Consider the following 25,461-nt stretch of genomic DNA (forward strand, 5'->3'; position numbering starts at 1 on the left):
TCAGGCAAAATATTGTATAGGGCTTATTCTAGCTATAGGTCTTATTCCCACGGGACTTTCCGATTTAGACGTTATTACAACAATTAGATATTATTTTGGTCTTATTGCGAACTGTGTTTTACCTCGAGGTATAGTGTTGTTTTACTTTCGTTTTATGGCTGGAGTCCCTTATTGGCCTTCTTAAGATATTTAGGACAGGGGTCGGGAACCTATGGCTCGCGAGCCATATATGGCTCTTTTTGTGACGCCATATGGCTCTTTTGATGAAGAAATTTTGCTTGCAGAAAAATCTAAGCCATTATTTCTTAGCATGATCTCAACTACAACTGGATCCGGCCACGGCAGCTTTCCTAACCCTATATTACATTTTTTTGCACATAGTAGCAAATTTTCGGCGCTTCGCACGAATTATATTTGTTTTTATAGACTGTTATCCCGTTTGAAGGTGTCTCTTAATATCCAAAAAACCCTATTTTTTCAACGAAACTTTGTAATCAAAGTTGTACAAACTTATATAATTCAATTTTGTTGCATAGCATGTTCTGCCCTTTAAATGAGAACAAAATAAACGGCCCTGCTCAGTTTGCTATTTTTTGCTAGATGTTAAAAAATATTATATGGCTCTCATGGAAGTACAACCAAGAATATTGGGCTTTTTTGGCTCCCTTGGCTAAAAAGGTTTCCGACTCCTGTTTTAGGAAGACCATAAAATAGCAAAATCAAAACATAACAAAATGTAATAGGCCTACATCAAAATTCCGGCGCGTTCAATCATTAATCGCTCTTTTATCTATGGGCTGCCTATGTTTGCCTTTTTGTGTATTGTTGATCTTCATATATTTTTGTAGGTGCCGCCAAATTTTTTTTAGCTCTGTTGGTGTGCCGTAGGTGAAAAAAGATGGCTGGTAGCTCACAACTCAACATGAAAGTGTCTCAATGGTTCTTAACCAAAATTCGATCGAACCCCTATAGGGGTCGATAAAGAGATTTCTGACACAGCGATTTTTTTGGCAAATTTTCATTTTTTTTATTATATATTTATCGAGTAACGACAGTTTGGCGGCATTCTTTCGACTGAAGACTATATTTTGTAGTTACACCATTTACAGCGAGTAACTTAAATTTTTTGCAACATAACTCAACTTTTTTTTAGCGATTTTTTTTAGCAAATTTTCCTTTTTTTTATTATATATTTAACGACAGTTTGGCGGCAGTCTTACGACTGAAGACTACATTTTGTAGTTACACCATTACAGCGAGTAAACGTCTGAGATTGCAACATAACTTAAATTTTGACTAAAATAGTACGAATTGAGAGAATTAATAATTAATACGGACCTCTGAATGAGGCGCGGATCTAGGATTTCAGTTTGGGGAGGGCCATGAAATTTTTTTTCAGATATGACGTCACAAAAGTATACCATTGCGTGACCTCATAATTCAGGTAAAAATAACATCGGCTGGCCGAATAAACTAACTCCTGCAAAATAACGCGAAAAACAGACCATTTGAAAGCACGAAAAAGTAATAAGGTTAGCCTCTACAGTGGGCCGGTTTCCTAGTTTGACCCGGTATGAAGAATATCGCTGAAAGACGCTACCATGTTTATTGTCTACACATCTTGCTTTTTCCCGAAAAGGCGAGAGCAACCGCACATGCTTCCGAAAAAGCGCCGAGGTCACGTCGCAATAAAACCATAGCGTTGTCTGCTTCGGTCAGCTGTGGTTCTTTCATGACACTTCTCTCTTTACTGTAGTTGGTTTTTGCCAAATAAGGTTGACGAAATGAGCAAAACTCTATGCAGAGTTAATCCTAACATTGGATAGGTTATTCAAATCCTTACACAAGGGCCGGTAACCTTTGTGTAGTAGTCGCGGGCTAAAACCAAACTCAGAAAGGTCTCTGCGGGCCGCACAACATATGTTAAATGAGATTTTGTGTTATTACAACTTTATAACAATTGTGAATCAGGTGGGCCTCGGATTTTTTTCACTTTAAAAACGTGTTTATAATTACTTTTAAGGAGGCAGTAAAGTCTTGGCGCAAATTCGCTAAAAAAGCGTATACTTGGTTTAAAATTCGAGTCCACACGTCGTCATCCCCCTACTACTATTAAAAAAGTATAATAAAACTACCTTGAGAAAACGCGATAAATTTTTTAGTTAATCAATTTTAGTGCTTGTTAACCATGTGGGGCAGACCTGGCGAGCGAAGCGAGCGCGATTTTTTTGGTATACCGGTATTTCTTTTAAATTTCTTGTTTTTGTTACATTTAAAAAAAAATGGTTAAAAAATATTTGTCGATTATGTTTGAATACGTTTTTCGTTTGTCCGCGACGCACTTGGCAGCTTTCCACGGCGCAACAGTAAAGAAGCGCTGATCTAGTTCAAAAAGAGCATCAAAACGTAAACACACTGGATGTATAAAGATCATTAGCGCGAATCGCGAAAATTTTTTGCATTTACACACTTAAAATAGTCAAAAAGTATTTAAAATGGACTCGTGTCTAATTTGTCAAAGAGGCGGCGGGCCGGATGAAGTATATTGGCAGGCTGGTTCTGATACAGATTTGCATTAACAACAAAAAAGCTTTTAATTGTACTTGGATATAAGTTAGTTATTATATAGTCGAGGTCAGCGTACGGTCACTTAAGCCGTCTCTGCAAATCTAAAAAACGCCGCGAAATTTACCATTTTATTGAAATATTCATTATATGGCGCCATAAGCTCGTAGACCACTACAAAGCTTAAAAATATGTCTTATTTTGGCGAAAATAGGCCATACTACCTAGGGAACCGCGAAAATAAGCTGCCTATTAAGTAAAAAAAATGTACCTATTTTTTAGTTTGGGGGGGGGCCATGGCCATATCGCCCCCCCCCCTAGATCCGCCCCTGCTTTGAATGATTAAAAGTGACACCCAAACACAAGTGTATTAGTAGATTCGCAAGAAACAATTCTAAACAGTGTGTTAGATACGTTCGAAGGACTGTGATCGAGTTTCAACAAGCAAAGAACCGAAGTGGTTTTAGGGTTATTTCTGTATAGGTGATGCGTATTAACTTATTTATAGAAAAACTGGCGTTCAATATTAAATAAAAAAGATTAATACTGATGATGCAGCTCGTAAAACCCCGGAAGACTGTTCGCATCGCCTTACAAGTAATGAGTCATGCATCATTAGGATGTTAGATTAAATAACAGGCATTGTTATTGGTAATGCTACATTTAATCAACTTAGGTACGGTATTACGGTATATGTATGACTCTAGTAGCCTAAGTAAGACCAATATGATGAATTAACTTAAAGAACAATATAAAAAAGCATGAACCTCTCTTCGGCTTCAGGTAATATTTAACGTTTAAACGTAATTGTAGGATGGCAGAGTCTGTTTTTATTATTGTAAGCACAGATGTTTTTAATGTCCGGAATAAAATTAACCACCGAGATTGATGCCTATTTTTGAAGAACCTTTAGATCATTGGTTAACGTTTTATGCAGATCAAACGGGCATTTAAAACAATAGTGTGAATTAAGCTGTTCATCTACAAAAAGTGATATTTAAGTTGGAATAAGATTAACGGAAATATCATTAACAAATACTGAAAGTAAAAAGAGACTAAAATTCAACTTTGAGGCACTCCAGCATTGGTTGACAGGGAAAGGCATCAAGGAAACGGTCCGTGATTTTTCACATTTACCACGGACTTGCACAACGGTATAACTGTGGCCTTTTTTCCGTTTTAGATGAAAATCTCCCGTTGATTAAATAAAGTTAAAAAAGTAACTTCAGGATGTACATAGGACTCCGCACAAAGTTTTTTTTCGGATGGGGGCTACAGAAGTATCCGAGTGGAAAGAATGCTTTAAATCGCTTTTGCTATAAATAACACGCGGTTACACCATAGAATACTAATTACATAGAAGGCTCACTGCCTTATTTGCATACCGTTCCGCATGAACGACACTTACTTCGGTCGTGAATGTAAACAACCTTTGGCATCAAAATTTGTTGTATTGTGTATTGGGTTTTCATCACTGACGTTCAGAACTAATTTTATCTACTAATTAAGATCATATTAGGCTTTTACCATCGTAAAGGCCTCTCCATAGAACTAACGATCGTATAAAATGCATACGTATCATCGCGGTCACCTACACCTGTTCGGTAACGAATCTGGGAACACACAATAGGACTTAAAAAGGAACAATATCTAATGCAGAAAAATCTATAAAACCATACTATTAAGACCTTCGACATAATACAGTCAAATACGCAGTAATATCCAGTACAGCATAAGATCAAAATCGTCTGACTCTGAATAAGACCTAAATCTGTCGGAATAAGGCCTAAATTTATTGTAATAAGGCCTAAATTCATCGAAAGAAGGCCTAAATCCATCGGAATACGGCCAAATTCATCGGAATAAGGCCTAAATTTATCGAAAGAAGGCCTAAATGGCCCAAATAACTTTTGGTCCTGTTTGGGGTTATTGGTGGGGTTACAAAATGGGTTAGTGTTGAAATTATTAGGAGAGTTAGTGATGTACTTGGGGGTGGGGTTTGGTTAAAGTATTGTATAGGCCTGATTATGAGCATATAGGTCTTATTTCGACGGATGTAGGACTTATTCCGATTTAGACGGTACTAATACCATTAGGTATTAGTCCTATTTTAGCCTTATTCCGAATTGTGTTTTATTTTGACATTGGTGTTGTTCTTATCTCGGTCTTTATGGCTGGAGTTCAACGTATCTAATTTTGGTTTTGAGCAGTTATTTTGCTACAATTTAAAAATAAGTTAAATATATATATATATATATATATATATATATTAAAAATAATATAATATTTACAGATGGTTTGCTATTGTAAATTGTGGAGTGAAGTGTCCAATAAAAGATGTGGGAGATGAAAATTTGGAATGGTTAGAAAATGTTTTTATTCAAAAACTAGGTTCTTGGAAGGTTGTTTATATTAATTTGCTTAAAGCTATAGCAGGCACTTTTACAGCTATTTTTAATTAAAGAAAAATATAGAAAAACACTACAAAGGCGAAAAGCCCACATTGGAAGGACTAGTGTTCACCACTAATCAGATTAAAATAAATTTTATTCTGCTTAATAAGCGTCTTTTAAAACAGATTGGTCATGTGTGCCTACATAGTTTTTCCCAGGATGTTTTGGAAGCATTTTTTGGAAACATTGTAAGAATTATTACCAAGCTTTAAAAGTATATTTACCGTAGAGCAAATATCAAATAGTGTTTTATTTAGAGGCAACTTGGCTACCGGGCAAGAAATCTGGATATTCACCAGGTGTCGGTGTAACTGTAAAGCAAGGGTCTCAAATACGCGGCCCCCGGGCCGCATGCGTCTCGCGAGATTATTTTGTGCGGCCCGTGTTCAAATTTTGAATTTTCAAGTATTTGACAATATTCAAGTGCCACGCATCTTTTTTCAGATTTGAAAAGTTAAAATGCCCCAAAAACCTGAAACTAAACATCTAACTTCACTATCACATCTCCTTCAAACACTACCATTTATGAGGTGAAAGATCTACTATTACGTCACATTGCCTATTCACATCTGTAAAGTTGTCACAATAACGTTGTAAATTGCTCCAGTCAGGTGTTCGTGGATTTGGTCACAATGTTCAAATTGGTTGTCGAGGTGTAGCCTAGCCTACTATTGAATTAAGCTATAGCTTAAAAAGCAACCTTGTCTTCTGCTTTGGAAATAAGTAAAATCACAGATGAAAGGAAAGTTTTTCAAGATAGGTGGGAGGAGTTATATTTTGTCACCGCGGTCAGAGAGATACTAATCATTACTCTATTTGCCAGCGAAATATAACTGTGATCAAGGAGTAAACATGCGTCAGCACTTTGAAAACAATCACCCGATTCGATTTGTTTTCAACGCTTGTTGCGTTCGTATTAGGATAATTCGGGGCTTTGAAGCGTCTGTGTTAGAACATGTGTTAGAAATTAGACGCTTTAAGCGGACCGTATAAGAACAGGATACAGGCGAACAGCGAATGCGCAGACTAATCATGCATAACGAAACGTTGCCAAGCGATGCAGACTACAGATTTTTTTATCTTGTACAGTTTTGGATATTAGAAATGCAGAAATGTTTATAACTGTACCAAGTTAATGCGATGTTTATAATTTTACCCAGTAAATAGAAGGTTAAAAGCTTTTATTGTTGCTAAAGCCTACCTTAGCGAACATTATTTGGGTTAGGTTGCGGGTTAGCGTGTCGGTTTGGGTATAGGTTAAGCAATACTAATAATAATAATACTTGAACCACCCTTACCTCAGCCTGGAAAGTATAACAGAACACGCGGGTACAATGCCGAAAAAATTCGGGTGACTAGGTGCAACAAAGTTAAAAAAGGGCGCTGGTCTAGAATCCTACCACATTATTAAATCAACGCACAATATTAGGGTTAGGGGCGGCGAGAGTTAGTGTTTGGATGTGGGTGGGTCAAGGATTCTTATATTTATTTTTAACCCTAACCAAAATAATGTGCGTTGTGGTAGGACTTTAGACCAGCACGAAAAAAGTGCATCTTTGGTCTGCTTTCAAATTTTCTTCCACGTTATGATTTTCTCATGCACTCTGTATTGCATACATTGCACTGCAAACATAATAGGGTGCACGAACGTTTTACATGTTTAGGGTGCAGTTCAGATTTTTTTTCTGGGTGCACTTGTCATACTTTCCACAGTGGCCCCCACCCAAACAGTCCAGCGCCAATACTTTTATTGTTGATAAAGCTAATAATGCTGTTTCTGGCTATTGACTTTCATTCCGAAGTTTTATTAGTTAAAATACAATATTATTTACATTTACAATGCTAGAAAATATTAGTTGTAGCTAATTTACTTCATTATAATAAACTTCGTTAGCAAATAGAGGAATCAGGTGGCACTGTATAAAGACAAATTGTATTTGATTCTCGACAAGCTTTCGCACAACCGTGCTTCATCAGGTCAAATTTATTCTCGACAAGCTTTCGCACAACGTGCTTCATCAGGTCAAATTGATTCTCGACAAGCTTTCGCACAACCGTGCTTTATCAGGTCAAAATGATATACAATTTGTCTTTATACAGTGCCACCTGATTCCTCTATTTAGAATTAGACAAATACGGCCATATACAAAGATTAGTTAGCAAAATATATGCCAAGGAATATTAAATTAGATAAGAAGACCTTTGTTTTGCAACTTATTTTCTAAAATTTGGTCACCATTATAATGTAAAGTAAGTCCTAGGTAGTATACATGTTACAAATATTATAAATTGAAGCCAATATTTTGGTGTTAAATTTAACTTTAACAATTGGCTATTGTTATGGTGCATATTGCATCTAGTTTGCATTCTGTGGCAGATGCATACCAAATATTTTTAAAGCAATTTGTGTGCACACCTCAATAACTAAATTGCACACTTCAGAAAAGGTTGTGTTGCAGTAGGATTTCAAACTTCAGTTCTGCCAAAATATGTCTGCACATCTGGAAAGTTGGTGATGTATGTCAGATATCTGTGCATCGCACATTCTTTGAATCACATTTTAGTGTAAATTTCAAATTTGTGGCATAAAAATCTTAAGGTCCGAAAATATGTTACTTCCTTCTGTTCATGGTGGTCTGAAGGCATACAACCAAACTAATAAAAACTCATGAATATTATTAGCTGTAAAAGTGTTGTAGTGATCTCAAGTTGATCAAAAATAGCTGCTGCATAAAGTTGCGAAGTTGTAGCGAATAGTGCCTAATAAATTTAAATTTCATATTTCACTACCTTAATTGACCTTACTTTTTAACATTTTTGCATTCTTAACTTTTTCCATTAAGGTCATATACAAGTCATGATTTTAAATAAAATTTTGAACTTAAGTTGTTTATTATCTATAAGCTGCTTTAAGTTTAATATTACAGAATTTAATTAAATATTATCATGCCTGGCCAAATTAATTTATATTTTTGTTTTTCATTATTAAAAATGTTTTTAGCATTTTATATAATTCCTAGATGTAATATTTCAGTCAACCCCCAAAATTAAGGACTTTGTAAGGTGAAAGTGCAAGTAAAAAGATGTCTCTGAAAGTGTTAAGTAACCTTTAAATCATTGGAAAATCTCTCTGCATCAAGTCTACACCCATTTGACAAAGAAACAGCTTCAGTTTCCATCCCCACTAACAAACCTTTGTGCACGGAAGTTAGAGAAAAGGTAATTTCCATTTTGTGTGTTGTGCATTCCAAAACATTAATGTTTACCAGCACTTCCCAACCCGTGGGCAATGGTTTCCAGGTACCAAACTCGAAAATGTTTTTTCAATTATCTTTTATAACGACTTGGCTAATTTAGTCCACAGTTATTAAAATATGTAACCAATAAACAAGGCCTATTTAATAAAAACATGCAAGTAGTTCAGGAGAAATATATGTATATCTAACATTTTTAGTATTGTCTAGTGTGGACAAGGCAGTCCAATCATCTAACAAGGAGAAACAACTAGCGATGAACTCGTGGTGCCTATGTGCAAAAAATCATACAGTGATGAAGAAAAGGACAAACATTTAAATGTGTAATTATTCTAGACCGGTGGTTACTGTATAGTTACCCCGCATCATTTTACACAATCGTTCGTGATCGCCGCTTAAAACTGCACATGGTAAAATAAACAGATTTGGAAAATCATATCCAAAATGGCCCATTGATTGAGTTATAGTTCCTAACAGGCCGTTTAAAATACCCGAAATGCGATAATTTATTGAAAGATTTTATGGACTACGTATGCTACATTTATTACGCACCACATTGTGCAATTTTGGAAAAACATATAAATAGTTTCCTGCTTTACTACACTCTGATTATGTTTTTGTGCCTTGTTTTTAGCTATTAGTGCTTTAAATGTGAGTTTAATAAAATAAAAAACAACGGTTATGTGTTCCAGTGTTGGTTGACTACAAAAACTAAGTCCACTTACAAATAACAGTATTTTTGTTAGCTGATTTTTACGCATTTTGCGTTTCGTCCTTTGTATTAAAAAAAGAGGCCGAACAGTGTATTAAAATAAATAATTTTTTTAATTACTACATTCAAATTATGTCCGTGTTGGGTCGTTCCTTGTTCTACAATTGACGATTAAAAATCAAGCAATATATCCACCGCACAACGCAGTAAATCAAAACGTGAATTGAGCACACATTTTTGTAGTGGTGTATCGTGATATTTATTGATTCGATCTATATTTGCCCCTATGATTTCGTTGTATCTGGTAGGACTCCAATGGTCCAGCCACAAGATCGAAATATATATTTCGGAATAAAACAAAAATCGGACTAGGACCTTATAATCGTAATAACGTATAAACGGAATATGTCCTAAATACGTCGGAATAAGACTTAACTTGCAAGAAAGAACCAAGCCTACACAAAATTTCACCTAACCCCGCCCGTAGGTACATCACAAACCCTTCTAATAATTTCAACTCTGAAAACAATTGTCTAACCCTAAACAGGGCCTACAATCGATGCCAAAACAGCGGAGCCTTAACGGCGCCGTTCCATCTAGGGTGCCCAAGCGTCGATACCAAAACAGCCGATGGCCCCTGATCGTCCCATACCCTCTCCCTACAGTTTCAGACGTTATTTTGGCCATCAAACGCCCTGTTTTAATGAATTTAGGACTTTCCGGCGGGTATGTGTGTTATTCAGGCGATTTAGATCTTATTCTGTCGTGGAAATTAGGCCTACTGCGTATTTGGCTTTATTATGTCGTTGGTCTTCATACTATGGCCATATGCCTGAAAAAATCCATCTCTTTAGGTTTTAATACTGTTAGCACTGCTGTATTGAGGCATTGTTTTAACTACGTGTGACGAAACGAAACTAAACAATTATGGTTTGCTCAATGAGAACATATTATTGACTTGCGTCTAAAAATTGTTCACAATATTTGTCAAAAGTTAAAAAGCTTAGTATTAATGCACATTTGAACATACTAAACCATGCCTATTAAAGATTTTCATCCTGGCAGCTGCACAGCCGACAATTGTCTGCGAGAGCCTGTGGCTGTTTTAATTCTCATGTACACGTCTTGAGTATACCAGTACCCAAAGTGTACTTCGGTTAAAAATGAGTTACTTTTACATTTGTAGAAGATATAAACACAATGATACTTGTGCAAAAACTGTTTGTTTACATTTCGTACCTTGTCCGTAATTTTAATTTTGCGCTGACTGTTGCAAAGCTAACTTTCCCACGGTTGTACCTTTTAAATGCCTTTGATCCGCGCTAAGTACAGAAAAGTTTTTCAAGTTGGAAAATTAAAATAACCCATTTGTGGGAGAAATATAAACTGAGATGTTTGGTAAAACAACAGTTCGTTCAACTCTTTTCGTTTGACAGTAATTTGATTGCGGGTTAAAGTTCGCTAGGCTGACTTTTCGCACAGGGTCGTGCCTCATAAATGCTTATGAAGCGCGCTTAGTACAGAAGCATTTTTCAAGTTTGAAAATAAAAAATTACACATTTGTAAAATACATATAAACTGAGATGTTTCGTAAAACAACTGTTCGTTTAACTCTTTTCGTTTGGCAGTAATTTGATTGCATGTTAAAGTTCGCAAAGCTGACTTTTCGCACAGGGTCGTGCCTTATAAATGCTTATGAAGCGCGCTTAGTACAGAAGCATTTTTCAAGTTGGAAATTGAAAAATCACACATTTGTGAAAAACATATAAACTGAGATGTTTCGTAAAACACCTGTTCGTTTAACTCTTTTCGTTTGGCAGTAATTTGATTGCATGTTAAAGTTCGCAAAGCTGACTTTTCGCACAGGGTCGTGCCTTATAAATGCTTATGAAGCGCGCTTAGTAGAGAAGCATTTTTCAAGTTGGAAAATTAAAAATTACACATTTGTAAAATACATATAAACTGAGATGTTTCGTAAAACAACTGTTCGTTTAACTCTTTTCGTTTGGCAGTAATTTGATTGCGCGTTGAAGGTCGCAAAGCTGACTTTTTGCACATAGTAGTGCATTATAAATGCTTATGATGCGCGCTTAGTACAGGAGAATTTTTCAAGTTGGAATATCAAAACTTACACATTTGTGGGAGACATATCAAATGAGATGTTTGGTAAAACAACTGTTCGTTTAACTCTTTTCGTTTGGCAGTAATTTGATTGCATGTTAAAGTTCGCAAAGCTGACTTTTCGCACAGGGTCCTGCGTTATAAATGCTTATGAAGCGCGCTTAGTACAGAAGCATTTTTCAAGTTGGAAAATTAAAAATTACACATTTGTAAAAGACGTATAAACTGAGATGTTTGGTAAAACAACTGTTCGTTTAACTCTTTTCGTTTGGAAGAAATTTGATTGCGCGTTAAAGGTCGCAAAGCTAACTTTTCGCACAGGATCGTGCATTATAAATGCTTATGATGCGCGCTTAGTACAGAATAATTTTTCAAGTTGGAAAATTAAAAATTACACATTTGTAAAAGACGTATAAACTGAGATGTTTCGTAAAACAACTGTTCGTTTAACTCTTTTCGTTTGGAAGAAATTTGATTGCGCGTTAAAGGTCGCAAAGCTAACTTTTCGCACAGGATCGTGCATTATAAATGCTTATGATGCGCGCTTAGTACAGAATAATTTTTCAAGTTGGAAAATTAAAACTTACACATTTGTAAAAGACGTATATACTGCGATGTTTGGTAAAACAACTGATCGTGTAACTCTTTTCGTTTAGCAGTAATTGGACTGTGCGTTAAAGGTCGCAAAGCTGACTTTTCGCACAATCGTTTCATTAAACTACTGATTCGTACAGAAGTGTTTCTGAATTTAACCTCGTAATAAAAAGTGCTTATCTTCTGTTTAACTAGACGTATGAATTTTCTTCCATAAATGGGTAAGTTTTAGATTTCCAGCTTAAAAGCACTGCAGTATAAGGGCGCATTATACGCATTCATAAGTCACTTTATACTACAGTGCTTTTAAGCTGGAAATCTAAAACTTTTTAAGCTGGAATTAAAAACGTCGGCTGTGCAGCTGCCAGGATGAAAATCTTTAATAGGCATGGTTTAGTATGTTGAAATGTGCATTAATACTAAGCTTTTTACCTTTTGACAAATCTTGTGAACAACAATATTTTTAGACGCAAGTTAATAACATGTTCTCATTGAACAAACCATAATTGTTTAGTTTCGTTTCGCCACACGTAGTTAAAACAATGCCTCAATACAGCAGTGCTAACAGTATTAAAACCTTAAGAGATGGATTTTTTTCAGAAATATGGCCATTTTAAAACCAGGTTGACGTCGAAAGTTTGTCCGAGGTGACCAACATGTTGTAACGTAAGCTATTAAGAGTATAAACACGATTGTATCCATCGCTAACAGTCATTACACCTTGGCACCATTTAAGACAGTTTTATAGGAATCAGATGGGAACATACAATAATAACTACAAAGCAAAACCAACGACATAATAAAGCCAAATACGCAGTAGGCCTAATACCCACGACAGAATAAGATCTAAACCGCCTGAATAACACACATACCCGCCGGAAAGTCCTAAATTCATCGAAACAGGGCGTTTGATGGCCAAAATAACGTCTGAAACTGGAAAGAGAGTGTATGGGACGATCAGGGCCATCGGTTGTTTTGGTGTCGACGCTTGGACACCCTAGATGGAACGGCGCCGTTAAGGCTCCGCTGTTTTGGCATCGATTGTAGGCCCTGTTTAGGGTTAGAAAATTGTTTTCAGAGTTGAAATTATTAGAAGGGTTTGTGATGTACCTACAGGCGGGGTTAGGTGAAATTTTGTATAGACTTGGTTCTTTCTTGCAAGTTAAATCTTATTCCGACGCATTTAGGACATATTCCGTTTATACGTTATTATTACGAGTGTTAGGTCCTAGTCCGATTTTTGTTTTATTCCGAAATATATATTTCGATCTTGTGGCTGGACCATTGGAGTCCTACCAGATACAACGAAATCATAGGGGCAAATATAGATCGAATCAATAAATATCACGATAAACCACTACGAAAATGTGTGCTCAATTCACGTTTTGATTTACTGCGTTGTGCGGTGGATATATTGCTTGATTTTTAATCGTCAATTGTAGAACAAGGAACGACCCAACACGGACATAATTTGAATTTAGTAATTAATAAAATTATTTATTTTAATACACTGTTCGGCCTCTTTTTTTAATACTAAGGACGAAACGCAAAACGCGTAAAAATCAGCTAACAAAAATACTGTTATTTGTAAGTGGACTTAGTTTTTGTAGTCAACCAACACTGGAACACATAACCGTTGTTTTTTATTTTATTAAACTCACATTTAAAGCACTAATAGATAAAAACAAGACACAAAAACATAATCAGAGTGTACTAAAGTAGGAAACTATTTATATGTTTTTCCAAAATTGCACAATGTGGTGCGTAATAAATGTAGCATACGTAGTCCATAAAATCTTTCAATAAATTATCGCATTCCGGGTATTTTAAACGGCCTGTTAGGAACTATAACTCAATCAATGGGCCATTTTGGATATGATTTTCCAAATCTGTTTATTTTACCATGTGCAGTTTTAAACCTGCACGAACTTGGCGCGCTGGAATAGGTTTTGGGCAATATCTCCGAAAGTTGTGACGATACAGAGTTGAAATTTTTACACAGTCCTTGTATTGGTTACACCTTTCCAGCAATCACACTTTTAGCGAAAAATATTGAAAAAAAATGAATATTCAAAAATATGAATATTAATATTCAGCGATATTAACCCTTAACTGTTGAGCCAACAAGTTCAAATTTTAACGATATAAACTAGGAGTCACCACCTTCAAAATGAGACATAAATCATGCAGGTCAGTTTTAAGCGGCGATCACGAACGATTGTGTAAAATGATGCGGGGTAACTATACAGTAACCACCGGTCTAGAATAATTACACATTTAAATGTTTGTCCTTTTCTTCATCACTGTATGATTTTTGCACATAGGCACCACGAGTTCATCGCTAGTTGTTTCTCCTTGTTAGATGATTGGACTGCCTTGTCGACACTAGACAATACTAAAAATGTTAGATATACATATATTTCTCCTGAACTACTTGCATGTTTTTATTAAATAGGCCTTGTTTATTGGTTACATGTTTTAATAACTGTGGACTAAATTAGCCAAGTCGTTATAAAAGATAATTGAAAAAACATTTTCGAGTTTGGTACCTGGAAACCATTGGCCACGGGTTGGGAAGTGCTGGTAAACATTAATGTTTTGGAATGCACAACACACAAAATGGAAATTACCTTTTCTCTAACTTCCGTGCACAAAGGTTTGTTAGTGGGGATGGAAACTGAAGCTGTTTCTTTGTCAAATGGGTGTAGACTTGATGCAGAGAGCTTTTCCAATGATTTAAAGGTTACTTAACACTTTCAGAGACATCTTTTTACTTGCACTTTCACCTTACAAAGTCCTTAATTTTGGGGGTTGACTGAAATATTACATCTAGGAATTATATAAAATGCTAAAAACATTTTTAATAATGAAAAACAAAAATATAAATTAATTTGGCCAGGCATGATAATATTTAATTAAATTCTGTAATATTAAACTTAAAGCAGCTTATAGATAATAAACAACTTAAGTTCAAAATTTTATTTAAAATCATGACTTGTATATGACCTTAATGGAAAAAGTTAAGAATGCAAAAATGTTAAAAAGTAAGGTCAATTAAAGTAGTGAAATATGAAATTTAAATTTAGTGGGCACTATTCGCTACAACTTCGCAACCTTATGCAGCAGCTATTTTTTGTCAACTTGAGATCACTACAACACTTTTACAGCTAATAATATTCATGAGTTTTTATTAGTTTGGTTGTATGCCTTCAGACTACCATGAACAGAAGGAAGTAACATATTTTCGGACCTTAAGATTTTTATGCCACAAATTTGAAATTTACACTAAAATGTGATTCAAAGAATGTGCGATGCACAGATATCTGACATACATCACCAACTTTCCAGATGTGCAGACATATTTTGGCAGAACTGAAGTTTGAAATCCTACTGCAACACAACCTTTTCTGAAGTGTGCAATTTAGTTATTGAGGTGTGCACACAAATTGCTTTAAAAATATTTGGTATGCATCTGCCACAGAATGCAAACTAGATGCAATATGCACCACAACAATAGCCAATTGTTAAAGTTGAATTTAACACCAAAATATTGGCTTCAATTTATAATATTTGAAACATGTATACTACCTAGGACTTACTTTACATTATAATGGTGACCAAATTTTAGAAAATAAGTTGCAAAACAAAGGTCTTCTTATCTAATTTAATATTCCTTGGCATATATTTTGCTAACTAATCTTTGTATATGGCCGTATTTGTCTAATTCTAAATAGAGGAATCAGGTGGCACTGTATAAAGACAAATTGTATATCATTTTGACCTGATAAAGCACGGTTGTGCGAAAGCTTGTCGAGAATCAATTTGACCTGATGAAGCACGTTGTGCGAAAGCTTGTCGAGAATAAATTTGACCTGATGAAGCACGGTTGTGCGAAAGCTTGTCGAGAATCAAATACAATTTGTCTTTATACAGTGCCACCTGATTCCTCTATTTGCTAACGAAGTTTATTATAATGAAGTAAATTAGCTACAACTAATATTTTCTAGCATTGTAAATGTAAATAATATTGTATTTTAACTAATAAAACTTCGGAATGAAAGTCAATAGCCAGAAACAGCATTATTAGCTTTATCAACAATAAAAGTATTGGCGCTGGACTGTTTGGGTGGGGGCCACTGTGGAAAGTATGACAAGTGCACCCAGAAAAAAAATCTGAACTGCACCCTAAACATGTAAAACGTTTGTGCACCCTATTATGTTTGCAGTGCAATGTATGCAATACAGAGTGCATGAAAAAATCATAACGTGGAAGTCTGAAAATTTGAAAGCAGACCAAAGATGCACTTTTTTCGTGCTGGTCTAAAGTCCTACTACAACGCACATTATTTTGGTTAGGGTTAAAAATAAATATAAGAATCCTTGACCCACCCACATCCAAACACTAACTCTCGCCGCCCCTAACCCTAATATTGTGCGTTGATTTAATAATGTGGTAGGATTCTAGACCAGCGCCCTTTTTTAACTTTGTTGCACCTAGTCACCCGAATTTTTTCGGCATTGTACCCGCGTGTTCTGTTATACTTTCCAGGCTGGGGTAAGGGTGGTTCAAGTATTATTATTATTAGTATTGCTTAACCTATACCCAAACCGACACGCTAACCGGCACCCTAACCCAAATAATGTTCGCTAAGGTAGGCTTTAGCAACAATAAAAGCTTTTAACCTTCTATTTACTGGGTAAAATTATAAACATCGCATTAACTTGGTACAGTTATAAACATTTCTGCATTTCTAATATCCAAAACTGTACAAGATAAAAAAATCTGTAGTCTGCATCGCTTGGCAACGTTTCGTTATGCATGATTAGTCTGCGCATTCGCTGTTCGCCTGTATCCTGTTCTTATACGGTCCGCTTAAAGCGTCTAATTTCTAACACATGTTCTAACACAGACGCTTCAAAGCCCCGAATTATCCTAATACGAACGCTACAATCGTTGAAAACAAATCGAATCAGGTGAAACAATGCACCGCGATAAATATGATGCTTACCAGGGCAAAGTAGGTGTCAAAAATAACTAAAACGAGAATTTTGCAAACAAAGAAGTTTCTTGGCCAATGTTAAGCAGTCCAGATCTGCAAGCAACTCGGAGATTGGTTTCCGCAGAAAAGTTGATGCCCAATATCGAGGCCCGTAATCATGAAAAACGCTGCCAGTTAAGTAGCCAGAACATGAAAAAAATAGCCTAAATCATCAGCCTACTTGTATTTATATTTTATTGTGTTTTTGTTGGTTGACCTTTCATTGTGAATTGCGGCCCTTCGGCATTTTGGCATTTTACACGTCCTCATTTGGCCCTCAGAGCGATTTGAGTTTGAGACCCTTGGTGTAAAGCATGTAATAGATAGAAAAATAATAAGGAAAGGCGGTAATACAACACATGAGATTAAAAATGCCTGGATAATACTTTGTGAAGATCCACTTCCCCCCAAATAATATGCAAATTGAATAATAATTTGGTGTTCTTTTATTACTTGATGTAACAAATAAGAAATGAATTGCTGTTAATGGGCTGAAATTAAATAATTTAACTATTATAATGATCCCTTATGGCCAACTAACAAATGCTAATAATGCATTAACGATAAAACAACAATCAAGACATATGTCATGAATAAATAGACAAACATTTATGTGCAAATAAACTGTTATAATAAAGATTTAAATATATTTTTTTATATTTATATTATTTTACATGCCTCTTTCTTATTTTGTTGGCATATTTCTTGTAAACCTGCAGATTGCCTATTAACCTTTTTAAAAACATTTTCAAAAACTTTTTACCAAAACTGTGTCCCAAAACCCTTGTAAACAGCATAACCATGAAAACAGTCACCGCTTCGCTCCGTTCATAATCACATTTAGCCATTTCACTCAGAGTTTCATTAAACTTGCTAAAACGACTACTTGACAGTATGTCAATTATTACTTTATTAAAATTTATTTTATCAGCTTTTTTGTTGCATTCTATGCTAAAATTAAAATACATATAATTAAACAATATGAGCACACACTCTCGGCATATTTAGATGGTAATTTTCTTTTTCCAACCCGAAAAGAAAGGCTGAATTCGATGTTCTTTCATTTTCAGGTGCACATAAAACTTGAATAATTGGATGCAAGTCTTTTTGGTATCCAGCAACATATACTAAATAGGATTGTAAAGCTGTATCTTCTTTAGTTTTGACAATTTCATTGATTAAATGTAAAAGTGGCTGTGCAGCTTCCAATTATGGTAAATTTAAAAATAACTTATCAGCATTCCAGCAAAATTTCGGATATTGTGATATTATACGACCCGGTTGATTTTATCTTAAAAATAACTGCAACCAATCCGTAGTTACTTCATAATATGCTAGAAGGAAAGCTGAATCTTTCCCGGCAGGAACACTAAACTGATGGTTGCTTCTGGTGTTGGCTTGATTAGTGGTTGTAATTCCACTTCTTGGGGAACGTTCAGCAGTACGGCTATTACCTCACTTGTCAGTCCAATACTTGACATGTTAAATTTATTAAACTGAGAAAATAAACATGGATAGAATTAGAAAAGTTTGTGCATTAACTGAAACGCTAAAAGTACACAAAAACGCGAAAATAATACACAGGTCAACATACGACATAAATACTCTACCTGTAATTGCCGCCGAAACCCGTGTTCTTAACAAATCGTGTCAGTGTTACTCATGCGTGATGAGACCCAGTGAGCCTTCCATGCAATTAGTATTCTATGGTTACACAAATGGTAAAACAAAATATGTTAAAGAGGATCATCGCTGTGATGAAAAATGGACCATGCAACTTAGTTAAATGTAAGTTAACGGCGAAACGCTGGTTGATGCACAACTATAGCATAGTTGCTAAAAAAGGTAGTTAGCAAGCAGCTAATATGGGGAAGTGCTTTGAAGTGGCCATGTGAACAGGCTATTGTGTCCTGCGTCAACCGTTTTTTGTGTTATTGCCTATAACCGTTAAACGTATTAGGACTTTTTCTTCCTTGGAGACAGTTTATCATTGCACCTCTTCCAGAGAATGATTTGGCGACGGGATTGGCGTACATTGTTTTTTAATGCCGCTTTTACATTAGAGAAAAACACTTTGCGTGATCACTCCATAACACTTGTATTCAGTTGCGGTGACCTGAATATGGCAGATTACTTAACATACTCTAAAGTACACTGTTGTCACGGAAAATTGCTATATAAATTCAAAAAAGTTTTCGGTGGTTAATCTTCTTGTGCAAAAAGTCAAATTAGTGCTTTGTCCAAGACCTCAAAATCTAAAAGTCAGACTTTTTGATCCTTTGGATGCACTAATTGTCGTAGACTTTTTTGGTAAATGATATTTCTGCTTTTTGTGTAACGATTTTGACTTAAACCAAATCTGACCTATTGTGTAAATTATGACAAAGTTAACTTTTTTTCCAAGTTCAAAAATAATCGCCCAGTAATAAATCATTTCAACTATTGCAATTGGAAAGCAAATAGCCAGGAGTGTGGTGAATTGTTTACAAACGTTTGTCAGGTATACACGTGTGCATCCTTTGCGTTCTACTTTAAAAATTACATCTGTTTTACTTTTTTATTAAAGCTACATATGCCCCAATCCCTTGTTTTATTTGGAAGTTTATCATTATATATTTTTACTTAACTGAAATATAATGTTTGTTGTAGCCTTTGGCAAAAAATACTTTTTAGATATGCTGATCTTGTGTTATGTATTAATGATTTAATGATGATCAGGTAGCAGTCTTACGAATACAGAATTCCTTTTGTTGTGACATGTTTCACTGCGAATAAGAGTAACGTGCCAGTTTTAAGGAACAGCCCGTTAACAATCTCTCAATAGTGTACATAAGGTTATATATTAAACCCTACGAGACACCAAAGCACAATTTCCAAAACTTTTTTGGCTTGCGGCACACTTAACTATTTCGCAGCACACTTTTAACAGAACAACAATAGAGTAACTTTACAATCGCCCTTAACACACGACAAACTATAATTAAGTGTCTCAATATTATTAACTAGACAAAATACCTGGCGTTGCCCAGGTTAAATATAATATTTATCAGTAATTTGGGTAAAAATGAATTACACCACAATAATCATCATAATGTACGAAGTATACCTGAATTTTGTCTGATTTGACAAAATGAAACAATCCATCATACTGTGGGCTCTTTATCACTATTGCACATTACGTTGCTACTGCTGGCCTCATGTTATACCCAATGATTATGGAAGATAAATGTGGTAATCGGAATATACCCAAAAAGTAATGTTACGGATAGCGTAAGAACTTCGTAAGAGGCTTAGATAATGCAAACATATTTTTTGTAGTGTCATTTATGTGTCACTAAATAGAAATTTGAAATCATGTGATGATTGTGATGTGGTTCAAATCATGTCATATCTTGTGTCTAACAAAAATGTTAACCTAATGCTTCCCCACAATCAGTGTAACACCCCACAACCTGTGTGACAGCATTAATGTAATGGCGTATTTAATTGTGTAACTTATCTGCGTGGCTCTAAAGATTTAATTCTTGGTCTCCGTCAACTCCCATTATTTTTGCATTTGATTAAAATAGTGTAAAAATGAAAACTTAACGTTTAAAAATCAGTTTTGTGTCTGAAATAGGCAACTAAAGGAAAGGCGCGAACGCGCTCTCACTATTTAATCACTAATCACGTGTTACCAGCATTGTATAACCTTTTTCCTGAAGCCGCATGTTATAGCCGATAATTTAAAAATATATATTTAACTTAAAACCAAATTGCAACGATGTGTGTTTTTTTTTCAAATGGAGCTACTAAACATACTATTTAACATCAAACAAAATTGCAATGATGTGTGTTTTTTAAAATGGAGCTACTAAACAGACAACCATGGCTAAACACGTCTCGCATATTTTACGTAACAAAAACCTGTGACATATGTCGATCAAAAATTACTAACAAACGTAAGAAAGTCGTAGCACCAATTGTTTAAATTTCGCGAAATTTAAGCAAATACGTGTTCCTGGTAGGTACCATACTGCATCCAACGAAAAAAAAAAACATTTGAAAAGTAAATTTGCTTAGTGTTCGAACAGCTGAAATAAACGCGATATCTTGCAAACTTATTCCAAATGTTGCGCAGTTTATACTCGGTTAGGGTTGCTGTACGTTGTCTGTGAAGTGTCCTGATGTCTTATGAAAGAATGTTACGGAAAACGCTGCAATAAACGCAATGTTTTGCGAGCTTAAGCTTTATTTACGTGGTTAAACAAACTGTAAAAAGCTATTAAACATAAAGTATAAATTTTGCCACATGAAATTTTATTACCAAGGCAATGTGCTTGACTTGATTTTTACAGGTTATTGCCCTATAAATGTTTGGGCACGTTTTACCCATATACGTCAAGATGTTTTGCGAGAAGTCACACGGGCGCCCTTTGTATTTAACATGCAAACAAAGTACAATGCTGTGTGATGTTTTTGAAATGGTATGACTAAATAATCGACTATATCACACATAACATTTGGATAAGCATGTCATACATGTTTTTTTAGTAACGAAACCCCATAACATTTGTCAATTGAGAATAACTTTCAGACGTAAAACTTTAGGTTGTAGCAGCAATTGTTTAGACCCGCTTGATAGCGTGATATACGTAATCCCGGTGCTAATCTGCTTCAAACATGGGAAAAATCCTCATTGAAAAAACAAATGCCTACTGTTAAAATGCTGCAATAAATGCAATATTTTGCGAACTCTGCCAAGTAATGCGTGGTTAAACACGTTTGTTGTTGGATGTCCGTGCAGGTTTCCTGATGTTTATTCTTTTATTTAAGTATGTATAAAAACATTTAAAAAATTAGAAAATAAATAATAAAAAAAAAATTGTTTGCTAAACCTATGCTTTAAACGTCAAATTAAGCTGCGTGCAACGCCAGACAAACCCGTTGAAAATATAAATTGCTTACTATTAAAACTGCGACAACAAAGTGATATTTTGCAAACTCTGTCTAAATTTGGCATTGTTAAACTTAAGTCTTTACTTGGATAATTGCATACGTTTGTTAACATAAATTATAACATGTGATGTGCTTTTTTCGTAATCCTGATATCATACCGGTACTAAATTTAGTTCTTCGTAATTTTGCGAACTCTTCCTAAACTTTATGTGGTAACAGACATCAATAAGTTCCTAAACAAAATAGTCTTTAGTTGGAACCATTAAAATTGTACTTTATTAAGGAAATATACTTCATTTCATTTTTTTATGTTCAGGCGGGTAATTTCGCTTGAAAAAAAGTTTTGCGCGGACACATTGAACTTGGACTATCTTTGACGTACTGCGACAACAAACGCGATATTTTGCGAATTGTTAAACTTAAGTCTTTACTTGAAACGTTGCACACATTTGCTAACATGAATTATAACATGTGATGAACTTTTTACGTAATCCCAGTACCATATTTATTCCAACGTAAGTAAAATCTCACTTAAAACTGAAAATTGGTTACTATTAAAAAGGATTAAATACCCAACAGCTAACCACGTCAAACATTTTTAAGTTGAAAACATTAAAATTTATTTTTCACTCGCGCGCCCGTGGAGAAGCGAGTGCGTATTTAAGTCTAAAATGCTTGCGTGTATGCCTATTGGAAATACAAATACTCTCATTTAAAAAGATTCGCGGCACACTTAATAAAAAAAAAACGGTTATGTCAATAAAAGCGGTTCGCTCCAGCATGACGTCTTAACTTGTATTTTAAAGACTCAAGTTATGCCATGTTTAAAATTTTATGAACGAGTTTTAATATTGATTGAAAAACGTTTATTTTTTTATTTTTTAGATATTTCAATAATCAGTTGCTGTTTTTAAGTCACGTAACTTTAATTATGACTTACTGTTCAAAGATCTACATTTTTTGACCCACATTTTTAGATTTAACGCAACTTATATTGTATCCGAACTGGAACTTTATGAACCGGTTTTGAAATAACGATGGTCGAACCGGAGCTGAACCAGAATTTTTAAATTACTCCGATTGTAACCAGAACTGAACTGTATTTCGAAAAAATCCTTGAACCCGAACCGAACCTGAACCGGAAAGTCAAACGGTTTGACTCCCTGGTTGTGATCATGTATTGCATTGATTTTAGTACAGTAATTGTCAAACTTTTTTTATGTTTTGTGGAATCTTTGAGTATATCACTTGGGGTGATACTATTAATGACAAGTAGACGCCACTGACAACTTCTATCTTTGGAAGCCACAGTTTTAATTTACAAATGAGAATATTTGCCGGGTTGCTGAAAAGTTTTGCGAACTGCTGCCAATTTGGCCTACAATAATGTAACCACAAAAAATATTTCATTACTCAACTGTTCTTTAAAATTAATTTATTTATGAAAATTTGTGTGTCGTAATGCTTTTGGAGAAGTACTTTTAGTCTATATACTTCAATTTAAGTCAAACCTGATTCTCTAAATTGTTATAACTGGTCCAAAATTTGCTATAATTGGTAGTATATTAATGGGATTTTAATATAACTAAAAATTATCTGATTCCTGCAATTAATGTAAATTTTATTTTAGAATTGAATACCTATCCCAAAACATTCTATACTGGCGGAAATGTGTTGGATTACTTCAGAATTTACCAGAGAGAAGCCATACAAGTAAAATGGGCTCATCGAGTTAATGACGTCGATATCCTAAACGGAGCCCTAAATGGTAATTCTTTCTCTGTTGTTTCTCTTAGACAGTCTTCGGACAGTTTTATTAAATAAACTTGTAAAAGGTTAAAAATAAGTAGTAAAAAAATGTTAAAATAAGTAGTAAAATTTATATGCGATAAGGTTCGAAAACACACGTTTGGCCAAACACGAACGTCACTCTACTAAATGAGCTACAAAGGCAGGTAAATAGCTACATTTAAGAAGCAAAATACAGTTTCCGCTTCCTAAATAGTCCTATGTTAAAGATAGACCAGTGGTTCCCAACCTTTGTGTTGTCACGATCCCCTCCCAGTTTATGAGACCCGCCAAATTTTGGGGTGCTACATATAAACCAGATTTCAATCATATACAATTTGGCAAAAATGCCCGGATTTACGCCAAAAGAAAGAACAAGTACTTAACTAAGTTATGGTTAAAGGTTTATTTGCGACATTAAGACTTTTTTATGACAAACAAAAATGGTATCGTGCGCTTAAGATGCAACAATGGCATATTGACATCCCATTAATTCGTGATATAACTTTAACAAAGCATTATAAATAATTCTGGATTGATTTATTTCAGTTTTTCAGTCTAAAACTAAACTCATGTTGGGACTTACTGGACTAGACATATACCTTGGTGCTAGCTTTACATGCTTATTTGAATCATATTTATAAAACCAGGTAAGGTCATGTGGTACATTTTTCACATAAAAGAAGGAACACTTTGTGGATTGTTAACACTACTCCAACATAAACATGCATGTTGTCAGTTGCCTAATTGCTTGTAGAACTTTATTGACCGTTATCATCAGCTTTGATTAAGTAATTAAACTCTTCGCCTTTGATAAAGTTGTAAACATACTGAATAAAAGTTGTTCATATTTTTAAGTATGAAAGATACATACACAATTATACATACGTGTAGCGTACAACATCTATGATCTATCCTTATGATTTTTTTTCGGTCTCTTATTTTTGATACACCAAGCGAAGTAACAGGCAAAAACATGACTTTACATCTGTATATAGAAAATATAATTTGGTGCCACTTGTGGCCTGGAATAGAATTGCTTTTAATTTAGCGTGAGGTGTAGACAGAGCGCTAAATTTTCTGACAAACACCTCTCTAGATTTATTTATGAATAGACGACTAGACGTCTATGCGTGTAAGGCAGTGTTCCCAAGCTTTTTAGCTTGCTTCACACTAATAAAATAATTTAAAAAATCGCGGCATTCTTTAACTTTTCGTTACTATACAATCTTTATAACAGTTAAAACAACGATGAGATATCCTAATATTATCATTTTTTCATGAAAAGTGTCAGTGTGTATTCAATTCACTCATGCTTGACTCCATATATATTTGTAATGCAATTAGGTTATTCCCAAAATTGCACAAAAAATTTTTTTATTTTTGCCTTTGCGCGAACTTTTTATGTGTTTTTTTATTTAATCTTACACCATAGACAGGGTTGACATACCGTCCTTATTTATAAGATTTGTCCTTATTTTGAAGGGACAGATCTTAGAAAACTTAAATGTCCTTATTTATAAGAAATGTCCTTATTTTCGACTTGCGTCCTTATTTTGTCTTATTTTTAACCTTGTCACCTTTTTATATCGAAAGCTCTGCTTTAACACAGAAAACATCACTCCACTTTTGGGGCATTGTGATGTAATACGGACAGTTAGTCATAAACAACCACGTTAAATACCAGCGTTAGATACTAATTTGTGACAGTTGTTAATGGGGAAATGAGTGCAAGGCAGTGTAGTCGATCGACACCTAGATTAAGCAGCAAAGCTATAAATGATAAATAAATTTATCTGAATTACATTACACGAATAGTTTTAGATTCTGATAAGTTAAAATGAGCAAGCGTAAAAACGTTTTTCGTGACGATAATGAGAGGGAATTCAAAGGAATCAAACGAAGCTTAAAGGGCGAGTATTTCGCACACTGCAATATCTGCAAATGCAACATTAATCTGTTTAAAACCTGATCTGAATTGGCAATGCTCCTAATCT

At 34.8% G+C, this 25,461-nt stretch overlaps 1 protein-coding gene and 1 long non-coding RNA gene across 2 annotated transcripts in view; both read left to right on the forward strand.

Moving 5' to 3' along the window:
* LOC146164277 (protein FAM151A-like) overlaps nucleotides 1-25,461 on the forward strand; it is a 73,749-nt gene that overhangs the window by 28,252 nt on the left and 20,036 nt on the right. The window contains exon 7 of the mRNA XM_083380702.1: nucleotides 23,307-23,444. Coding sequence (XP_083236828.1) covers nucleotides 23,307-23,444 — 138 coding nt within the window. The remainder of the gene's footprint in view (nucleotides 1-23,306; nucleotides 23,445-25,461) is intronic.
* LOC146164280 (uncharacterized) lies at nucleotides 7,965-8,963 on the forward strand. The gene is made up of 2 exons (XR_014494602.1): nucleotides 7,965-8,237; nucleotides 8,483-8,963. It is a non-coding gene; the product is annotated as an uncharacterized LOC146164280 (long non-coding RNA).

This window comes from Ascidiella aspersa, chromosome 2, assembly GCF_963924565.1.
Source record: "Ascidiella aspersa chromosome 2, kaAscAspe10.2, whole genome shotgun sequence".
NCBI lineage: Eukaryota > Metazoa > Chordata > Ascidiacea > Phlebobranchia > Ascidiidae > Ascidiella > Ascidiella aspersa.